The 21258-nt window shown below is 34.1% G+C and overlaps 2 protein-coding genes across 2 annotated transcripts; one reads left to right on the top strand and one right to left on the bottom strand.

Annotated features, from left to right (window-relative positions):
• The first annotated feature begins 1176 nt into the window (after positions 1 to 1176).
• Positions 1177 to 6292, top strand: LOC126677716 (DNA repair protein recA homolog 2, mitochondrial). Its single transcript, XM_050372479.2, has 8 exons — positions 1177 to 1361; positions 1439 to 1505; positions 2068 to 2285; positions 2710 to 2797; positions 3101 to 3273; positions 4589 to 4732; positions 4843 to 4977; positions 5536 to 6292. The coding sequence occupies exons 1-8, from the start codon at positions 1302 to 1304 to the stop codon at positions 5824 to 5826; spliced, it is 1176 nt and encodes a 391-aa protein (XP_050228436.1). The 5' UTR covers positions 1177 to 1301; the 3' UTR covers positions 5827 to 6292.
• Positions 6293 to 6842: 550 nt separating this feature from the next.
• On the bottom strand, positions 6843 to 9410 carry LOC126677717 (uncharacterized). The gene is made up of 4 exons (XM_050372480.1): positions 9254 to 9410; positions 8587 to 8624; positions 7213 to 7337; positions 6843 to 7126 (listed from the first exon to the last, which is right to left on the bottom strand). Exons 1-3 carry the CDS (start codon positions 9324 to 9326, stop codon positions 7224 to 7226), a joined length of 225 nt encoding a protein of 74 aa, XP_050228437.1. The 5' UTR covers positions 9327 to 9410; the 3' UTR covers positions 6843 to 7126; positions 7213 to 7223.
• Between the last annotated feature and the right edge of the window lie 11848 nt (positions 9411 to 21258).

Raw genomic sequence — 21258 nt, 5'->3', positions numbered from 1 at the left:
TTCGGCCAACCCATCCACCAACAACCCAAACACTCGCCGCCGCCGCCATCTCCAGTCATCCTCTTCGAGAACAAAAATTCTGTTCTTTGAAGAACATAATCTGTTCTTCAAAAAACAGATTTGTTCCAGTTCTTCAAAGAACATGTATGTTCTTTGAAGAACAAATCTGTTGTTGTTCTTCAAGAACAAAAGACGACCCAACTGGATCGTCTTCTCAGGCACAACGTGACGATCGGAAAATTTCTGGTCATCTTCAATTCGAATAAAATGATTGGAAAATTTTCCGGCGATGACAGAGTTGTGGCGGCGGTTGGGTCTGGTGGTGGTTGGTTTTTTTGTTGGGTTAATCAAATGGTTGGATAAAATTGGGTTGGTTTTTTTTTTGTCTTTTTCTAAATTAAATTAGGGGTATTTTGGGTCTTTGAAAATGTTAAGGTATTTTGCTGATGTGGCAGATGACGTGGCGCTGTCAGTTTTTTTTTTAAGAATAATATTTGACTGAACAAAAACGGTGTCAGGGGTATTTTGGTCATATTTGGGGCTCAGGGGGTTTTGTGAGCGCCGCCACAAAGATCAGGGGGTTTTGTGCCCGTTTTCAAACGTTAGGGGATTTTGTGCACGTACCCTTAAAGGTCAGGGGTCATTGGTGATTATTAGCCAAATTAGACCCACATTAGCATATTATTTTATGGCTTAAATGTATAAAAAAAATCACAAATTTTCACGTGTTTTTGGTATATAATATAATCCTTTTATTTTGATTTATTAAACATGAACTTTCTAAAATTTTGCAATTAAAACATCAACACCGTTTTGGATGTAAAATGTTGGAGTAAAACGGCACAGTTTTGGATGTAAAATAATGTAATTTTTCAAAAAAAATACAACACATGTTCTTAATTGTAAAAAAATTAAAAAATTCATATTAAATAATATTAAAAATACTCGGAAGTTGGTCATTTTTGGTGTATTTAAGGGGAGTGTTTATCCCATGCAACCGTTGCGCCACGTCATTTTTACATCAAGCCAATGAGCATTTGCGATAGGGGATCTTTTAATTATTACTTATTTTTTTTATCATTTAATTTTTCACATGTCTAACGCATAATTGGTTTGTGGCACGAATGACATGGCGCAACGGTTGTGTGAAATAATTTTTCATTTAAGGGTTATTACATTGAGATGCTCTAATATTACACATTGCTGTTTGAAGTTTGAACATCAACTGCTGCTGCAACCTCATTTTCACCCGTCACTCTCTGCTGATTTGCCTCTACGAAACCCAACTTTACTACCCAAAAATGGTGTCCCTCCGCCTCAATATCTTGCCAAGGTTTCGCCTTTGCTCTCCTCTCTCGCAGGTTTTCACTCTCTTCGCTTTGCTCACCACTTTATTATCATCTTCTCTGTATCATCTATTCAAATCTTTGCATCACAGAACACAAGAAAGGAAGCAATCACTCGTTGTTGTACCAGAATGAGACCTCGTCTTTTCTGCTCTTTAGGTACTAAGTTTTAGCTTCTCAGACTTGCCCATTTATTTAGTTTTTATCATGGTTTCTCATTCTGAAGTTGCTATGTTTTACTTGAGTTACTTTATGTGTTATTCATAATTATATGTGGGGCTTATGCTCATAATGCTTTAGACTTGCTGAAACTCAGTTCTCTCAACTTAAGAAATAAAAACTATGCAATTAAACAAAATAAATAGTTTTACGAGGGATGTGATATCATATTAAGTTCGAGGTGAACTTCCGAGAGGACCATTGTCCCTGAGTTTACCTATGTAGCACGGACATGGACTCGGGAAAACGGGATATCTGGACACATACGCATCGAAACGGTGTTATTTTAGGATTTCCTATGTTAAAGATGATGTTTTGTGCATGAAACGCCAAGTTCTCTATACGTTTTCCGTTTCCGAAATGAGAAACGTTGATTGACTTGAAGTGTTTGTGCTACCTAAGTTCTTACTGATTCTTGCTGAATTTTGTTATTTTTAGCCTTCCTTTTACATGAGTGTTCCGGTCTAATTAATGAATTTTGAAATGGTTTTTCTTTTTCCAGCAAACTTTTCAGATTTTGAATGTGATCAAGTTGATGATGGTAGTGAGACGATGGAGAAAAATGCCAAACTTCTTTTGGCTCTCAAAGAGGTTTCTAATGAATTCTCTAAAGAGTCTAGATTGTCTTTACAGGGGTTTTTCAACTCACGTCGCCCCCCTGTGATATCTACAGGCTCATTGAAACTCGATCTTGCGCTTGGTATTGGTGGATTGCCGGAGGTTGGTTTACTGTACAGTAGTAACACACATTCCTCTTATATGCTTTAATGCTGTGTTTTGAATTCGTTCTGCCTTCTTTCTACGTAAGTCGTGGTTTAATGATTGTTAATAAATGCTTGCGATGAGTAAACCTTAGGTCATTGTTTTTACTTCCTTGGGAGAGCTACAGCAATATATGATTAGGAAACCTAATAATGATCTATATCAGTGATTTAACTCTTGATAGTTTCAGAAGGAATACTTTTTGTATTAATTGAAATACCTTTGAAATCCTCTAACTTACAGTCCAAATATGGTTTGGTTCGTACTAATAAGGTTTGTTTGATAACACATTGTATACTTTCACATGCAACTCTCTGAACTTTAGCTGTGAAAAATTGAAATATCACTATTGTAACATTGGAACTCTGCCTTGACTCTTTAGGGAAGAATGGTTGAAATCTATGGCAAGGAAGCTTCTGGAAAGACAACACTTGCGCTTCATATTATCAAGGAAGCACAAAAGCGTGGAGGTAATTTTATTATGCTTGTTTTGTAAAAAGTTTCATGTAAGATGTATTTGACGATGTTTTCCCATAGTTTTCTGGTATGCCAATAACTAGCTTTGCACTGATATTCTCTTAATGTACTCCTTTGGTTCCCAAACTTTTCTGATATTCTTACGACATTTGTTACTTTGATAACTACATTATGTTGTTCTGTCTTAATTTTGTTAGGATAATATTTTATTTTTCTCTAGTTTTTGATACTTTGGAACTTGGCCATACAAAGTCATCATTTTCTCAGAAAATTATTTTTTTTCTTTCCTTTTCTAGGATACTGTGCATATCTAGATGCTGAGAATGCATTGGACACTTTACTTGTGGAATCAATGGGAGTAAACACAGAAAATCTTCTTATTTCACCTCCAGATTCTGCGGAAAATTTGCTGTGTGTAGTTGATACACTGACCAAGAGTGGGTCTGTGGATGTGATCGTGGTTGATAGTGTAAGTATTACTTCTTAATTTGCATGCATGAACACCTATGCAATTTTTCTACTGATTTTAGATGTGTCTATCAATTAGAGTAGCCTTTCAATTCATAATTAAGGACCTCACTGCTTCATGCTTTGTTATGATATGTATTGCAAAGTATCTTTTGTCTGAATTAACTATGCGAAAGTTGTTAATAAACTGAGCACAATGGGTCCATCTGCTTCCAGATGAATAAATACTCTAGACTGCAGGTTCTGTGATCCATATAGCCAAGGACTGCGTGCATTGGTTTTTTGGTTCCATGCCTTTTCTCTTTCCTATCAAGGTTGCCTATGGATTTTGCTGACTTCCCATTAAGCAGAAACTCTATTTAAAGGCTTCTATTGAATGTGTGCAACTGAATATGTCTGGTCAGGTTGCTTATGAATTTCTATATTCCTTTAGATACAAGTTGTATGGATGACTCGCGACTGGGCTTTGATGCTGCAAACTTGTCTATAGGCATATCTTCTGAAAGTAGACATAAGTCACACGAGATTTAATAACATATCTTCTTTACTTACAAAAGGAACATTGAAAGCTATTTTATGAATTGAGGAAACTGGGTCAAGATTTTATGATTTAATAAATTTTGAAGATGGCAATTACTTTAGCAAAGCATGATGATAGCTTGCATACTCTATCATCCTGTACTAAACTTGAAATTACTTATGCAAAATGGTTGGGGAGCAATATCAATGGAACTGCTTCTCTTAAGAAATAGTTGTTTACTTGACTGAGATATGTAGAGTGGCAAAATCATTCAATCAATTTCAGCAGGCATGAAAGTCTAGTTTTAGATACTGTAGCGAGTTACTATGAATGTAAAATATACAACAAAGGGAAAACTGTTTGCATTCTTCATTAAGAAAATTAATGGCATGGAGAGATTTTACCAGAATTAAACTGAAATATCCTTGAAGATAAAAAAGAACAAGTATGTGGAATTTGATGTGCGAATTTGTGCCCGACCCACAAAGCTCGACTTTGAGTCTCTTCCGGAAGGAGCTTCAACGTATGCTAGTCAGTAGTCTTTTCTTCTTTGTCATTTATGTCGTTCTATGTCTTTGCTTCACATTGCAAGTATAGTTGTGATTACTATAATCATCATCACTGTCACTAAAGCAGCTTAAACGGAAATGTCTCCATGTATTTGATGTGGTGAGTTGTTGTTGGTTTTGCATGTCATTGGAGCCTTTATTAAATGAATTTGTAGATTACTTCAATCTTTTCTCTTTCTCTCCTCACATCTGCTGTCGGATTTTGTACTTTCAAATTTGTATTTCAGGTTGCTGCTCTTATCCCTCAATTTGAGGTTGATGGTGTGATAGGAAATACTGAGGACATACAATCAAGAGTAATGTCCCAGGCAATCCGGAAAATTAATTATTCTTTATCTCATTCAAAAACTCTTATTGTTTTCCTTAATCAGGTTAAGCCCCAATTTCTTGAAAATTACAAGTGTGTTGCTTTTGTAATACCAGTTTTGTTGCAAATGTTATGGAAGAATGACATTCTTCATTTATTGTCCTTTCTATTCAGGTTAGAAGAAATGTAAAATCCGAACAAGGTCTAGCTCATCTGTCTGAGGGAACTTGTGGTGGAAATGCCTTGAGGTTCTATTCAGCTATACGGTTGAGAATGGTCCGAACAGGATTGCTAAAGACACAGGATAAGGTACAACTTCTTAAATTAACTTAGTTGTTGGAGATGTATTCTTTTACTCAAGCTCGTAAATCGCAGTTGCTCACTTCACATTTTTGGTTAAATTTTAGTATGAAAATCTCCATGCTTTCTACAAATTGGCAATAGTTATGCTTTGGCCTAAAGATTCTAGATGGATTATGTCCAACTTCACAAGTGCACAGTTTCTAGCACAGATACGCAGTCATGTAGGCACTCGACGCTAGAACAAACTCAACAGTAGTAAGAGCATGCAACCACCAACATGGAAAGATGTGCATCCATAATAGTGGCTATTGTCAACTACTTTACTTCTCACAAGAATATGAAAATTAATTGAAGTGTTATTCCTTTACTTCTCACTACTTTATCCCCAAACTTGTTGACTTTGGTTAATGCATCATCTCTGCTTGTTTTGGGTTTTATTTTTGCATCTCTTATATCATTAGTCATGTCCTGCTTTTATCCTTGTTTTGAAAAACCATTTCCTTTTCGGTTCTTATTGTTCTTCTAACTTTATACTTTTCTTCTTAATATACGTTTGTTCTTTAGATAACTGGCGTTGGAGTGTCAGTGCAAGTGGTGAAAAATAAGTTGGCACCTGCAATGAAAAAAGCTGATATTAGGATACAATTTGGGAGAGGCTTTTGCTGTGAATCCGAGGTTTTGGAATTGGGCTGTGAACATGGAATCATCTTGAGAGAAGGAAGTACTTACCTCATTGGAGAAGAAGCTTTGAGCAACAAACAAGCCGCTGAAGAGTATCTCGCTGAAAACAATGGGGTTCTCGATGAAGTAGTTACAGCTTTGAGAAGACAGTTATTTGAAAGAAGAGTTAATTAACATTACACACCTGGATGCATGAGCTATTACAATAGGTTCGATTTGGGTGTGGATTACGCATCCTAGAAAACTGCCCCATGGAGAATTGGAATGCACATCAGTGGGGCCGGAGCTTATACATGAGATGCAGAAGGGGTTACTACTCGAATTAGATGATCTTGCTGGTTGGGGGCACTTCATATTAGAAAAGATTTGTTACCAGTGGGAGTTTCAGCTATCTATGGCTCTTTTGCTTACTCAGTTAACTTGTTGTATTGACCCTAACGAAACTTAGGACGAACCATTTACGTGCACAATTATATTGAACAAAGCAAGTATTGGAATCTATCGAAGATGCATAAACATAAGCTGCGTGTTAGGTTACATCGCACAATCTGTATTATTGTGATTATCATCATCAGTATGACTACTTTGACAATATTTAAAGTAGTCTTATACTAATCAAGTCAAGCACGAGTTCTATCTACTGAATTGAGTTCAAATATTAAAATACTCCATACATGTAGCTCGAATTTAATAATACTTTTAACTCGAACACCATTTTATACAAATTTAAAATTTATATATCACTCAAGCACACATTTAGTTGCATTTTGTGAAGCTGATCTTCAATTTCGACTTGCAAAAGAAAATGCTCAGAAACATAATATACAATAGTAGATGCCCCATTCTATTATCAAGCTTTTATGTTCTTTTTCAATTACCATGCAGAAAATCATATATAAAACTCTCAGGTCGAATTATAATCTCCAGTTTCCGATGTTAAAACCGGATTGCATCCTCAGCAAGAGAAAATCAAAGTTTCCTCTACAAGCTCTTTCAAGCAAGAAGATGGATCCAATTATTGAATATCTAGTCCCTTGCTAACCATCTTGCATCCGTACTTACAAACACGAAATACATAAGGCAAACGGTTCAATTCTACTCGAATATATATTTCATTTACGAATAAATTTAGTTAGTAATTTATTTGACATAAACATAAATCATTCTACAAAATAAATTAACACTAAAAATTACAAAAAACTTTCACCACATTTTATAAAATTCATTTCAATCAAACACCAGTAATATTTTTTTTAAACAAATTCTTGGACATCAATTTGTTTATTACACTGCACTCAGTTCATCGAGTTGTAAAACGTTCTGAACCATAAACTCTAAAATGAACTGCATAAAGTACAATCCCACCATCGGAGACACAAAGCAAAATGGGATAGTGTCAGACAATAGTTCAAGCAAGGATTCCGGTAGAATTTCATAAGCAAGAAGGCCAATTGTGATTCTGCAGTTACTGAGGCTACAAAAACCAACATTACATCAAATTAGCTTTCCAAGAAACAAATAGCCACGGCAAAAGTAGAACATTATAATCAGAAAACTTGCCAAAGTGTCGCTTAATATGATTTTCCGCAATGTATTAAGCTCCCGGCACCCAAGAAAAGACCGAATATGGCAGCACTTCCTAATGTCGTTTGTCCAATATACCTGATTTTTAAAAGTCCTGGAACCTGCAATTTTCCCTAAGATATTAATATTTTAAATTATCCAAATTTAAAATATACGTATTTCATAAAGAAGAGCAAGAGTAAGAAGATAAAATAAAAAGAAAGTAATTAATAGATTTTCAAATGATTAAATGCCAGATAAATCTATTTATATTGCACGGAAATGAAAACCTTGCAATGAATATGTTATAAATTTCCAATTTCAGAGTTTCGAAAGTGTTTCCAGAAACGAAAATGAAACAGTGAAATATAAGACTCCACAAATTTTCGTGCAAGATAATTCATCTAGAAAAAAGAAGACCATATCACATGAAATTAAGGACGGAGAAGCTCATTGCATTGGTCAACTATTTGTTTAATCGTTTGGCATTATGCATGACAAATATTTATTTTCCAACAGAAGCAGCATGAGGGTAACAAAACTATACACTTTATTTTCTTTTCTATATTTCTCTTTTTACATTAAATATCATTTACATGCTTCTTATGGTTGCGTTAAAGAGAAGCCTGTAGCTGACAAAACAGACCACCCCAGCCAATTATAAAACCATTTTAACACCTCGTTTGAGGAGGTAACATAAAACTACAAAGAATAAAGAATATGATCCAACTTCCAGCTCACCCAGAATAAGAGTATAATAACTCGAGCAGCCTAAATTCAAATCACTGATTTAATCTGCCGAGTTCAGAAATCTGTAGATGAATATAAAAACACAACGGGCTGGCTTACTCAAATACGAAGCAGCCTATAGATGCACACGAAACTGAGCATACAAGGACTTGACTAGGCTCTTTTTAAATCATAGGAGAAGGTAAGTGTCTTACTTGTTCAATTATAGGGACTTTCATTGGTGATAGACCCCATATGCACAAGTACATATTAAATAAGATTATAGACTCAAATTAGTGTATCGTGACACACTAAATCGGAAAATTCCTGTTTTTTATCCCTCAAATGGGTATCTTGACGCACTAAATCAGAAAATTCCTCTTTCAAAAAAAAAATCAGAACATTCCTGTTTTGATCCCTCTAGCACTGGTTTTTTCAGTTTTGACAAGGGAGGATTTTATTTTTTGGCACATAGTTTCGAAGCTCTCGAATATGAAGTCCCCCTATCTTACACATGATTCTAACGAGAAAAATCCCATCACAAAATTGGAGAAAGTTTCTTCACTTATTTCATTCTAGGCTAACATATTTAACTCTAAACAATCTCATGTATGAAATTTAATGGCAGGTTAGATATTGTACCTTATACCTCACTGCCTCATAAGTTCCATATACAGCACCTACAAGAAAAACACAGAGTTAGACACTCAATCACAAGCTGCATTCAACATTAGAAAATCCAAATAACAATAATAAAAACCAAATGAACAAAATTGGCACGATATTACAAGAAATCTTGCACATAAGACAACAGCTCGAGGATCTAACCATATGCCTGTATTCATCGAAAAAGCTCTCTAATTTGCTCTTCAAACAAATGACGCCACAATAAAAACTACAGCCTGTTAATCTAACTCTAACCGGAATAATTATTCAACACAACAACAGTCGTATCACGTCATTGGTTCAACAAACCAATGAAACCTTTGCAGAGTTAAGATAAAAAAATAAATAATACTTGAATATTCAAATATCGCAAACATTCATTAGCTTGTTGGACGAACGACGTGGCACTACGGTTGCTTGAAATAATCACTCAACTAACCCTCTCTAGCATTCAGATAAACTACTCTAACAATAAATAACACATAAAACCAATAAAAACAAGAATCCACATAGAAATCAAGTGAAACAAGAAACAATTAACAGAAACACCAAGAACACACATATATAAATAAATTAACTAAACCCACAAAAGAATTATTCAAATTCAATTGAAAAATAACAATAAGGGTTTAAGAGGGTTTACCAACAGCGCCGCCCACGGCGCCACCGACAGCTACGCCGGCGGTGACACGAGTCAAGCAACTATCCCTAGCCATTTGAATTTAGGAATAACTGTGTCTTTTTTGCTGAATGGGTATTTGAGTTGGAACTGCAGGTTTTGCTTTGCGTGGACATCAACCATATCCAAAGTCCATCTTAAAGCCCTAAACTTTTTAATATGGTTTTTTACTATTTTAAATGATGCCCCTTAACTTAAGTTCAGTACATTTAGGTCCTCTAAGTTTTAGTTTTGAGATCTCTTTTAGAGTTATTTGCATATAAAATCTCAAACTCTTGCGTTTACAGCCATTTAAACATAACTATTTAAACTTGGCAAAGAATGCCCAACCTTTTACTTTTTGGCATCTTTTAGCATATAAAACATATTTTTTCACCTAACGATGTCGTTTTGATGGATTTTTAATGATAGAAACGATATTGGACAACGACTTTTGGCTTGTAAAATACCAAAAAAATGAATGTTGGATTTTTAATATTAAAAATGAGATGATGTAATTTTCTTATGCCAAATTATAAATGTAATGCTTAAATCACTACAAACGTCAAACATCAATATATGCAAATAGCTAGGGAAAAAAGAGCGAACATGAGACATTTCACATTCGAACAATGCATCTATGTTAGATTTTTTGATAATTAGTATATAAAATTCTCACCTTTAATGTTTGTACCAATTTAAGCACATTAATTAAAACGTTATATAACATATTTCAATTTTTCTAAATTTCGCATTGTGTACTCCATTGACGTTTTCTGGTTGTTGGAAACCTACATAGAAAATATGATTATTCTACGAGTTGCCAAATTTAACTAAATTGCTACAAATGCGAAAGGTCGGGTTTTAATATGAAAATAATCTCAAATATGGATGACAAGATGTCGATGAGTTAGTATACAGTTGTTGTAAGCAAAGCGGGATGCGGTGAACGCTCGTCCAATCTTATAGTTGACTTTGGATATGATTAGGCTTTAAAAATATTGGATTCGCCACCTAGCTCAGGTAGGAATTGACTTTTCTACAGACTAGATAAACTCACTCGCTTATGGGTGAGATTATCGTGCATCAGACCAAAAGACTAGGTTCGATGGACACTACCAAAACACTTGTATTTGGCTTATTGAACGCTTCAAACATTTGCATGACATACCCGGTTATCTCATCTCAACAATCATGGAGTTCACTAGATATAATACTGGAAATGTAAACACGTCTAAAAGCGGTAAAAAATTAAGACACGCATATGACTCGATCTGGACTGTCATTTGAGACATGTAGCATGTACTCCTAAACAATCATCTAATCCTGGTGGTTTCTATCATATAACAGACAGTGGTGAGTCTTTACCATTTTGCATGGACAAAGCCTAAACTGGATGTCTTAGTGAGGTTGATTTTATTAAGTCGTCTTGAATGCCTATACAAGCACTAATTACGTAAATTTTTATGACAGTCCTGTGATTTCTAGGGGATTTAGAGGATTTAACTAAGTTAACGTGATTAGGTTCATTAGCTTGTTAATATTAAATTTAGACATGCTTTAGAAAGCAATAAACAATTTAAGCATACACACGTACAATTGATATACATACAAGGTATACAAGGTTAGAGATACTTTTAAACCTTATAGACCCAAAATGTCCGACACTCGTTTGTGTGATCGGAATATAGACTCAATCAAAACATAGAATTTCTTTATCTCGTCGATACAAATCCACTAGTTTAAACCATGGTCAAGTTGGCATGGCGGATTAAAAGTTTGGGCTTCTGGGCCCGAAATAAATTTGCATTGACCCATTACAACATACAAACAAATTCAATATCTAATTACATGTCCGTGGGCTCAAATGAAGCCAAATTTTAAGTTCAAACAAACTTAGAAACACAAAAATATGATAAGTTGCATCTGGAAAATCTTGGAACGTTAAGGGATCATGACCAGGGATAAACAGTGGCGCCACTATGAGTGGCGGCAGTGCCACTATGGGATGGCGGCGGCACAATGGTGGGGCGGCGTCGGCGCCGTCATGGCTGAGTTGAGGGGACTCGTCGTTCGGTTCGGTTTCATGCAAAAATGCTAAAAAAACGGTCAAAAGATATAAGAAACATCTGGAATTTAGTGGAATCAAAACAAAGTGTCTAAAATTGAATTAAACACTCTAAGCACATGTTTCTAAGTTTAATTCATGGCAAACATGGCAAAACAGCTGAGAACACAATAAGCATAGCAATAATGGCAATTTAAGTTACTAGCATGTGTTCTAAGCATCAAAAGTAAACAATTCAACATGTGATGATTAAAATATATATAAACAGCCTATACACATGTTTCTAATTCATTTTCATGGAAATCATATCAAAAGCTTAAAAACATGGCAATCATGGCAAAGACACAGTTTATGACAATTTCACAACAAAACAGCCTAACATGCAATCTAAGATGTTGAATCTATTAGTTCTAAATTAATGTGATAAAAAGTGATGGAAAGACGATTTGGGTCCTCAAAATTTTTGTTATGAGTCCTTGGCTTGATTTCTAGTGACCTGGACTCGAAATCCACCTTCAGATCGATGTAGTGGCGTTCTTGTGTGATTGAAGCGTTTTTATCTTATTTGATCGACTGGTGTGTGTGTGTGTGGGAGGGGGGGGGGGGTTGGGCCAAATTAAGATTTCCTAGGGTTTGATTATGTTTTTTCTGGTGCGACCGCTTGGATCTTTAGCTAGGCTGTCTTGAGGTCCTATTTATAGTGATTTAGGTTAACCTAAGGTTTACTAGGTATTTGTTGTATTGCATCAGGAATGTGAGAGTGCGTAAAGTGATAGCTCTAGAGGTGTAATTTGGATTAGGATTAAGTTTAACATTTATCTTTAAGATTTTTCTAATTAAATTCGAATTAAACCCTACATGCTAAGCAAAATGGGTCTAAAAGTTTATTTTGGCGCCCGAAAGTATTAAAAACAACTTCTAGGACACTACGAGTTTGGGTATGGTCAATTTAGTCCGTCAAACTTGCAAATTCTCCCATAAACTCTTAAAATATTGCAATTAGTCCAATTTCTCAGACTTAGATCACAATCTCTTTGGATTTTTATATACTACTTGCAACTAATTACGTTTCAATTCTTCAAGTTTACAACTGCGCACTGGTCTTATCAGCTTGAATCCAAACAAGCAGACCACAAACTCGTCACTCAGACGGATTTCTTTGGAAATCATCATTAAACGCTTCAGTCTCTTATTATTTTTTACCTGTTTGGAAAATAGGTGTCTACGGTTGTTGCTCCGTTTTTCTACAAAGGCTTCGAACACCCAGAACACGACAATGGCCTACACAATGCCAAATTTAAAAAGGATGGGATGTGAAATGACACGTTTTAAATATGTGCTTAAATTTCTATAAACTTTAAAAGTCAGAATTTCATAAACAAATAATCCTAAATTATTTTTGAAAAAAAAAACTAAATACTCCTAATTTTTTCAAAAATGCTAATTTTTTAAATTCTTTTCACTATGCATCTTTTTTACATTTTTACTCTTCCAATCAAAAAATGACACATGTCGCTTGCATCACCGTGTCAGATGTGTTAGTGCGTCAAAGGCGTCAGCACGACAACGCACCAGCACGCCATCTCGTTGGAGCTGAATCTCGATCAATGCTTTAGTGATACATCTCAAATGCATATATGATATATTTATAATACATCTCAAATACACGTCGGTGCACCAGCGCGCTAGTGCGTCAACATGTTAATGGATGAGAATGTCATCTCGTCAGTGCAGTATCTGAGTGCATTAGAGACACATCTCATATACATATATGATACATCTCTATAAACAGTTTAGATACATTTTATTTCGATTATAACTTTAATTTTTGAGATGTATATAAGATATTTTAGATGTATTTTAACTGTATATTTGATATGATTTTTTATATGAAAAAAATTAAATTACAAATATTTATACTTAAACATAAAAGTGTAAAGTTATTATATATTTTGGATACATATTTGATATATAATTTATGTGTTTTTTTAGTACGTGACATATATATTTTAACTTGAGCTATATTATAAATATCTTTCATATACATATAAATGATCTGTATAAAATATCTTCTAGATGTATTTGATCTAAATCTGGATATGATTTTTTATGTAAAATAATTAAAATGTAAATATAAATTAATATAAAGTTATGATATATTTTAGACACATCTTTAATACATAATTTAAATATTTTTTGAATATGTGATACATATGTTTTTGACTTGAAATATGTTATATATACATTTTTAGATACATATAAATAATGGGTATGAGATGTCTTTCTTGATGTAGTTAAACTATTTTTGATATTTGATTTTTTTACACAAAATAATCATGGAGTTTGTCTTCTCAACAGGTGTAAACCTGCAAAACAATGGTTAGACTGCCGATGAGATGGTGGTTGTCCGATTAGCACTCTGATTCTTAAGTTAGTATCGAGTTTAAGAGAATATTATTTATAATTATGTATTTAATATGTGTATAAGCAATACCTGAAGTCTTTTTATAGTGAGCATGGAGGGATACCTTGTAGAGTTCAAATAGAAATAGGATTCCTACTTAGCATATGAGTCTAAATAGGAAAGGGATTCCTATATTAGTATATGAGTCTTGTTTAGGAATAAGTCTCCTAAATAGGCTCATACTCTTGAATTTGGAGTATGATTCCAAATAGGAGAATATCTCTTGCTCTTCTAAATTCTCCTTCATTATCGATATTGAATTTGAATTATATTCAGATTCTAGATCTTTGAATATCCGCATCGGATCTGATTACCAAACACTATTGGATTCGGTCTTTTTCTACTTAGGAACATATGTATGGATTATATTCTAAATGGACGAGCCTTATAGGACTCGGTCTTTTTTAACTCGAACTTGGTTCTCTTTGACTTATCATTCTTCGCCGAGTCCTGAGGTCTGCCTCGGTGGGTGAATCCTCCAAGATTTGGTTTATAATGCTACTATGTGGAATCAGGTTTCCATCATTAGCTCCCCCGCAAGTAAGCTAAAATCTATATATTTATGCATTGTTTGATTTTTAGGTTTATTTAGTGAGTCTTTTAAGATCCTCAGCGAGTCTCTCCATATTCTCTTTTTATTTTATTATTTGACACACGTTCATGATAGATCACAGATCTTTAACACGTGTCACTACAATCGCCATGTGTATTCATCCTGGATGTGTCGTAGGGTTTCAACCTTCGGTTTCTTAATCGTCATCATTATTTTTTTTGGATTCATACATGTATATGTTATCGTTTTATTCTTCCTCTTCTTCTTCTCCCTCACTTCCATTTCAGATTTTTCTTCAAGATTTGAAGCTCTCTAAAACTGAAACTTGTATTTTACTTGTTTAGCTTTCCCTTTCAAAATTCCTCGCTTTCGAGTTGCTCCTTACCTCTCCTTCAACCCATTACATCTCATTTCTAAGTATTTTGTTTTTCATTACTTTTGATAATCTTTGTTCTTTATTCGATTCTCAATTTATTTGTGTTCTTATTGTTCTTGATTTGTCTTTTCATTTTGTAATCAAATGTGTGGTTTTGATCCATTTACTTTCGGAAATTTTAAACCTTTGTTGCTTACTCTTTTCCCCCCTCAAAATGTTTTTATAAATGGCTAATGAGGCGGGAAAAATTCAAAATGCTAGGGACGACATAGATCATACCCTTAGTTCCCTTTCTTTTGAATAATTTTAGAAATTTCCACTAAGTATGACTTTCCAGAAGAGTATGGGTTTAGGAGGCCTAATAAACGTTTTCGAACTCACCATTGCCCTGTTTCGCCAAATAAAATAGTCTTACTTGAAGAACATTTGATTGTTGGGCTTAGGCTTCTCTTAGAGCCTTTCATCCTTGAAATTTATTTAGATTTAGGCATCTCGCCTGGGCAACTTCACCCGAACGCTTTCTAAATCCTCATTTGTTTTTTAGAATCTTATAGGGTTCATAGGCGAATCCCTTTGTTGAGCTTCTTTAACCATTTACATCTTTTTGAAGCGTAGAGGTGAGATGTTTATTTATGCTGGCGGTAGGCCAAGACGATCTTTGTTTAAACTTCCTAGTTCTTTAAAGAACTGGACTTCAATTTTTTTCTTGTTAAGCACGATTATTTTTCCGATCTCTTCTAGAGTTTTTCTCTTTTTAAAGTTTCTCTTTCTTCTTTTTCAATGACTCGTGATGAGTCTGATCTTGCTTTTTATCTGTTAGATTCCATCTTAAAACCAATTGGTGTTAAGTGGAGGTGTCCAACCAATATTTAAACGCATGTCCATTCACACACACAACCAATGTGGGATTCCCACTTCAACGTTATCTACTATCAAAATGTAAGACAAATAAGCCTTCGTTCTCTAATTTGATAAATAATTATCTTAGCCATCGGGCTTTGGCAGATCGTAGTAATGGCCTTAGAGATATTTCTTCCAACTTTACTTGTTTTTATTTTTATTTATAGAATGAATACAAATCTTAACGACCTTATTTCTGATTTTGAAGTGGATATGTCCAATGGGCGAGGCGAGCAATAGCGTTCCTCCAATTGAAGCTGCCCCCGTAAATGAGGCCTTTCTTTAGGAGATTTAAGGAGGTTCCTAAAGAAACTCCTAAAGACGTTAAGGAGTATAATCTTGACGGGTCCCTTCTTCCCGACCTGAGTACCATCGTAATTCGTCCCGCTTCCGATGATGCGGTGGACCCTCCTGCTTCAAAGAAGCAAAAAATACTTGCGAAAAACTTGCATAAGGAGCCAGTTTCAGATGGGATCTCTAATCTGGCTAGGTGGGCTTAGATGCGAAACCCACCAAAGCTCTCTAATTATGATGTCCTCAGTGATTTTATGGAGATTTTGACCATTTCTGAGGATATAAAAAAACATAGATTGAGAAAATGACGAGGATCTGGTCCACACTGCTTGCCTTGGTAGTCTCTCGGTATGTTCTCTTTATTTTTTGTCTTGGTTTTTTTTAGTTTCTTTTTTGAATTAATTCCATTTCTTTCTTTCTTTTTTCAGTCGGTTCAGGCAATTTTAGTCTTAGATAAGCGTCGCCAGGTTGCTGCTACAGAAATGGCAAAGTACAAAAAAGCTTTTTGAGTCAAAAAAGCGGATCTCCAGCGTTCTTTCAATGAGCGTGAATGCAATGCCCTATAAGTTCAGGTGATGTACCGCGCTACGTGTCCTGTGAGGAGGGACCGAAGTTGCAATGATAAAGAATTAGTGATATTAAAGAATATATATTATCGAGTAAGACGTTTATGTTTATCGAGTTATATGGAGGAATTTGAATATCGACATTTATTAAGATAAGTAATGATGAGATTAAAAGGGAAGTATCAAAAAAGTATATAAAATGAGTTTTATGTCTCGAATTGGAAATTTGAGGGGTTTTTGACAGATTTGTGCCTACGAAATTTAAGAAATTTCAATTTTGTACCTCCTTTAAAAAAATACCGATTTTGTGGCAATCCGCAATATTAGAATGCGGATTGCATGAAAAATGTTTGGCAAAATTTATATTTTCATCCTTGATTTAAACCAATGATTTATTATTTCCTTCTTATTTTTGTTTTTATTATCAATATGAAATATGGTTAATAATCTTCTCAATCCTTCATTTCTTTAACTTATACTATTGCTTTTTTAAACTTTTTCTTAACTTAACGATCAAAAATTCGAATAAACTCAATTACTTACGTATTATTTAAGTGTAAAATTAATTTATAGGTGTCCTAGAAAGTAGGTCGTAATTATAGAAATTTAAAATTTAAATTTGACAATTTAATTTTTAATAACCGGTTTTGAACAGAACAAATGAAGTTTAGAGGGTAAATATATTAAAAATTAATATATCAATGTACATTTCTAAATGTAGAGTTAAAAGTTTCGGATAAAACCTCGAAATTAAAATGTCGAATTTAGAAGTTTCGACGTAATATAAAAGTATATAAGTTAAGATATATATATAAATTATTTATATATATATATATAATAAATAAATAAAAAAAGAAAAAAAAGAAAAGAAAGGGAGACGGAGGAGTGTGATGGAAGAAGAAAATTTAGGGATTACATGAACCTTTTTTTTCTTTTTATTTATTTGTTATATATTTATAAATATAATTTATATTTATAGCTTAACTTATATACTTTTATATTAGGTCGAAATTTCTAAATTTCGAAATTTTAATTTCGAGGTTTTATCCGAAACTTTTAACTCTACATTTAGCGATGTACATTGATATATTAATTTCTAATATATTTACCTTCTAAACTTCATTTGTTCCGTTTAAAACCGATTATTAAAATTTAAATTCCCAAATTTAAATTTTAAATTTCTATAATTACGACCTACTTCCTATGACAACTATAAATTAATTTTACACTTAAATAATATGTAAGCAATTGAATTTAATCGGATATTTGATCGTTAAGGTAAAGAAAAAGTTAAAAGAAAATTGTATAAGTTAAAGAAATAAAGGACTGAAAAGATTATTAACCATATTTCATATTAATATAAAAACAAAAATAAAAAGGAATTATTATATTAGCTGGTTTAAGTTAGGGACTAAATCTACCTTTCTACCAAACAAATAAGCATACAATCCGCATCTTGAAAATGCGGATTGCTGCTTACTTGGGTGAAAAATTTGTGGGCCCAGGCACAAAATCGGTATTTTTTTTTAAAAGGAGGCACAAAATTGGAATTTCTTAAATTTCGTAGGCACAAATCCGTCAAAAACCCAAATTTGAGTAGTAAGATTCGAAATTAATTCATAAGAGATTAACAGAATATATTTATAAAGTCTCGGAGTGGTATTATTCAGTTGGTTTTGAATAATACGTAAGTATTTGAGTTAAGTCGATTAATCAATCACTTAAATTAAAAGAAAAGATCAAAGGACTGATTGTAATAGTTAAAGAAGTGAGGGATTGACGAAGGTATATAAAGTAGATGTTATGATTTCAAATTCATAATCCAGGAAACACAAATTTCGTCACTTTTGCATGTCAACTTGGATTAGCTAGGGTTTAACGTTTCTTGTTCGAATTGAACGATTCTAATCGCGTTGAGTCAAGAATTCGAGCTCATATCATCTTAAGGCTGTAAATCAAGGTAAGAATTAAGTTTTAAATGTGAAATTATGAGATTCTTGGGCTGTTTTGGTTGTAATTGCATGCGGTTGAATTAAGAGCATCGTGACCTAGCCATTTTGATATTTTTATGACGTTTGATTATTGTTTTTAGTTGGGTTTTGGTTATTTATCAAGTTTAAAGCGTTTTGACACGTTAGAGCAGCTCGGAACACGAGTTCCGAGGCTGTGCAAACGCACAATTAACTTTGCGATCACATAGTGCCTTGTTTGCGACCGCAAAGGGGCCAGATGGACCGTTTGATGCATTTTACCCTAATTTCGACCCGGACTATCAATTCTAGTATATTGTATCTTAAAAGTTAACCGAGGACTTTCTGATTGGACAAAAAGGACTATCGATGCGATAAACAAATGAGTTATCGATTGTTTGAGTTGCGAATGGTTAAGTTAAGGTTTAATAATTGAATTATAGGACCAAACGAGTTTGAGTCGTTAAGCAAACAATGAGCTAATGAATTAGGGTTTCCACTTTCCAATGTTAAATGAAAACATGGTATTGGTCTAGTCTTAGACCTAGGGTTTGTCACTAGAGTTAGCGTTTATGAATTAAACGCATTCCGACTTTGTATTGCAACAGAGGATCCGAGGAGCTACCTGACCGACAAGGTTGCGTATTTAAGGAATCAATCGACGCATATTATCTTTATATCTTCGTGTAGCGGTCACAATGAGCTTACACGTTACTTATGTGTATTATTATACAAAGCTATTTATTATACGATATACGATATGAAACGCATTTCATATTAAATGATTTTATCGAAATGTTTATCGTATTGTGATTTGCTTAGAAGTATAAAAACTAGAGTATGATCCGAGGGAATAGGCTACCTATTGGGCGTCAATAGGACTGTGTGATCACCAGTTTTGGGTAAGTATTTGATGTTAGTATCAACTAACTCTGTATGGTAGACACGAGGTTGAACTCGGTAGAATTATCTCGGGACCTGTGTCTAGTGAGTTGAACTCGGTAGATTTATCTCGGGACTCACACCCTGAATTTAAAAAAATACATGAGTTAACTCGGTGGAACTATCCCGGGATTATGTCACATGGTATAGGTTAACTCGGCCAAACTATCTTGGGACCTTGCCATATGGACCGAAGAGCTTAATATGATAGATTGAGAATTGAGTTTAATCTGTTCATGTAATGTTTGTTTGATTAGGGTTTCGATTGGATCTAATACCTGTGTTATATTTATAATCATTTTACTATATGCAATGTTATTTTATATAATACTATTTGTAACAGTGAACTCACTCAGCATAGTCTGACCCCGTCGATGTTTAAACTATTTAGGTGTTTAGAGTTTTGGACATGCAAGACTTTCATTCCTTGTTCGTAAGTATTTTTTGTTTGGCATGTGCAGTGCATGACCTCGGGTTAAAGCTGCAGTAGTCTTTGATAGACTAGTCATAACCTATTGCAGCAGATGTCTATATATATATCTTTTGTAGGCTTCGATTTATGATATTGTTTCCATGGTACCAGTTGCCCATGTTTTGGTCTGGTTGTGTTATACCAGCTTATGTATATGATCATGGTTGAGCTATTACGTACAAGGTTACAAAAATTATATGCGCACATGTATGCTATCGATAGACACAGTGAACCATGTGTATATATATATGTTTTATTTGTGCTTCTGCTTTTCATTGTTGTCCTGAGTATGTGTATTTGTTAGCGAAAACATTTTATCGGTTTTAGGCTTGCTACGGGTTTTAGAGCTACTAGCCCAATTTCTTAGCGCTGGTCGCAATTCAAGAATTGGGTTATAACAGTGATGCTCTTATTCTGCAATTAAAGGAATCTGATTCAAAATGGGAGAGACAGGAAAAAAGTGATAAAAGATTGAAGCGTCCAATTATGATTTACAGAGAAATTCATCCGGGTGACGAGCTTATTATCCACTTGTCAGGTTCAATCTGATTAGATCCATGTGCACTTACCAAACTTGAGGGATTAAAATTTAATTAGTCATAGATAACCTATAAAAATCCAAAGAAATTGTGATCTAAGTCTAAGAAATTGGACTGATTATGATATCTTAGAAGTGTATGGGCCAATTTACAAGTTTGACGGGCTAAATTGACCATACCCAAACCCATAGGGTCCCAGAAGTCTTTTTTAATATTTTTGGACACCAAAATAAACTTTTAAACCCTTTTTACTTAACTTGCAAGACTTATTACGAATTTAATTAATTAAATAGTAGTTTTACCTAATTGCTAGAACTGTTAATTCTAATGATTATGCCATGTTTAGACCAGATCTATATTAGAAACATGCGTTTTAGGATGTTTTACATGTTGTAATTGCTTTCACATGCCAGATCTGATCAGATATGTAGGTAGAATTGCCATGGATTGCCTTTTTGTCATGCTTAATGTTCTTGACATATTTTCGTCCAGATCCGCTTAAAAACATGTTTTTATGATGTTTTTGAGTGTTTAGGACATTTAGATTTCAATTCCAGTACTATTTTTGTGCGTTTTAAGCGTTTTTGAGTGTTTTGCATTAAAACCCAAACCAAATGACGAATTACAGACGTCCCCCGCACCAGCACCGCCCCCACTACATAATAGCGCTTCGCCACTATAGAACGGTGTTGTCGCCATTCCTTTTGTCGTCGTTGTGCCTCCATTCTTCGTTTCCAGAATTGATTAACATATTTTCCAAAATCAATTCAGATCTTATTTTTGTGTTATCAGGTTCGTTTGAACTCGGAATCTGGCACCGTTTGAGCCCACAGACATGTAATTAGT

Source organism: Mercurialis annua, linkage group LG4 (genome assembly GCF_937616625.2).
Source record: "Mercurialis annua linkage group LG4, ddMerAnnu1.2, whole genome shotgun sequence".
In the NCBI taxonomy this organism is placed as follows: Eukaryota; Viridiplantae; Streptophyta; class Magnoliopsida; order Malpighiales; family Euphorbiaceae; genus Mercurialis; species Mercurialis annua.
This window is presented reverse-complemented; position numbering and strand designations above follow the sequence as displayed.

What these genes read in the sequence shown, in the direction of transcription:
- LOC126677717 (XM_050372480.1), bottom strand. Translation starts at nt 9,326, where the DNA reads ATGGCTAGGGATAGTTGCTTGACTCGTGTCACCGCCGGCGTAGCTGTC. An exon ending in CGCCGTGGGCGGCGCTGTTG is followed by an intron (nt 8,625 to 9,253) that starts GTAAACCCTCTT and finishes TTTTTCTTGTAG; the next exon opens with GTGCTGTATATGGAACTTAT. An exon ending in ATGAGGCAGTGAGGTATAAG is followed by an intron (nt 7,338 to 8,586) that starts GTACAATATCTA and finishes GGAAAATTGCAG; the next exon opens with GTTCCAGGACTTTTAAAAAT.
- LOC126677716 (XM_050372479.2), top strand. Translation starts at nt 1,302, where the DNA reads ATGGTGTCCCTCCGCCTCAATATCTTGCCAAGGTTTCGCCTTTGCTCT. An exon ending in ATGTGATCGTGGTTGATAGT is followed by an intron (nt 3,274 to 4,588) that starts GTAAGTATTACT and finishes TTTGTATTTCAG; the next exon opens with GTTGCTGCTCTTATCCCTCA. An exon ending in TTATTGTTTTCCTTAATCAG is followed by an intron (nt 4,733 to 4,842) that starts GTTAAGCCCCAA and finishes CTTTCTATTCAG; the next exon opens with GTTAGAAGAAATGTAAAATC.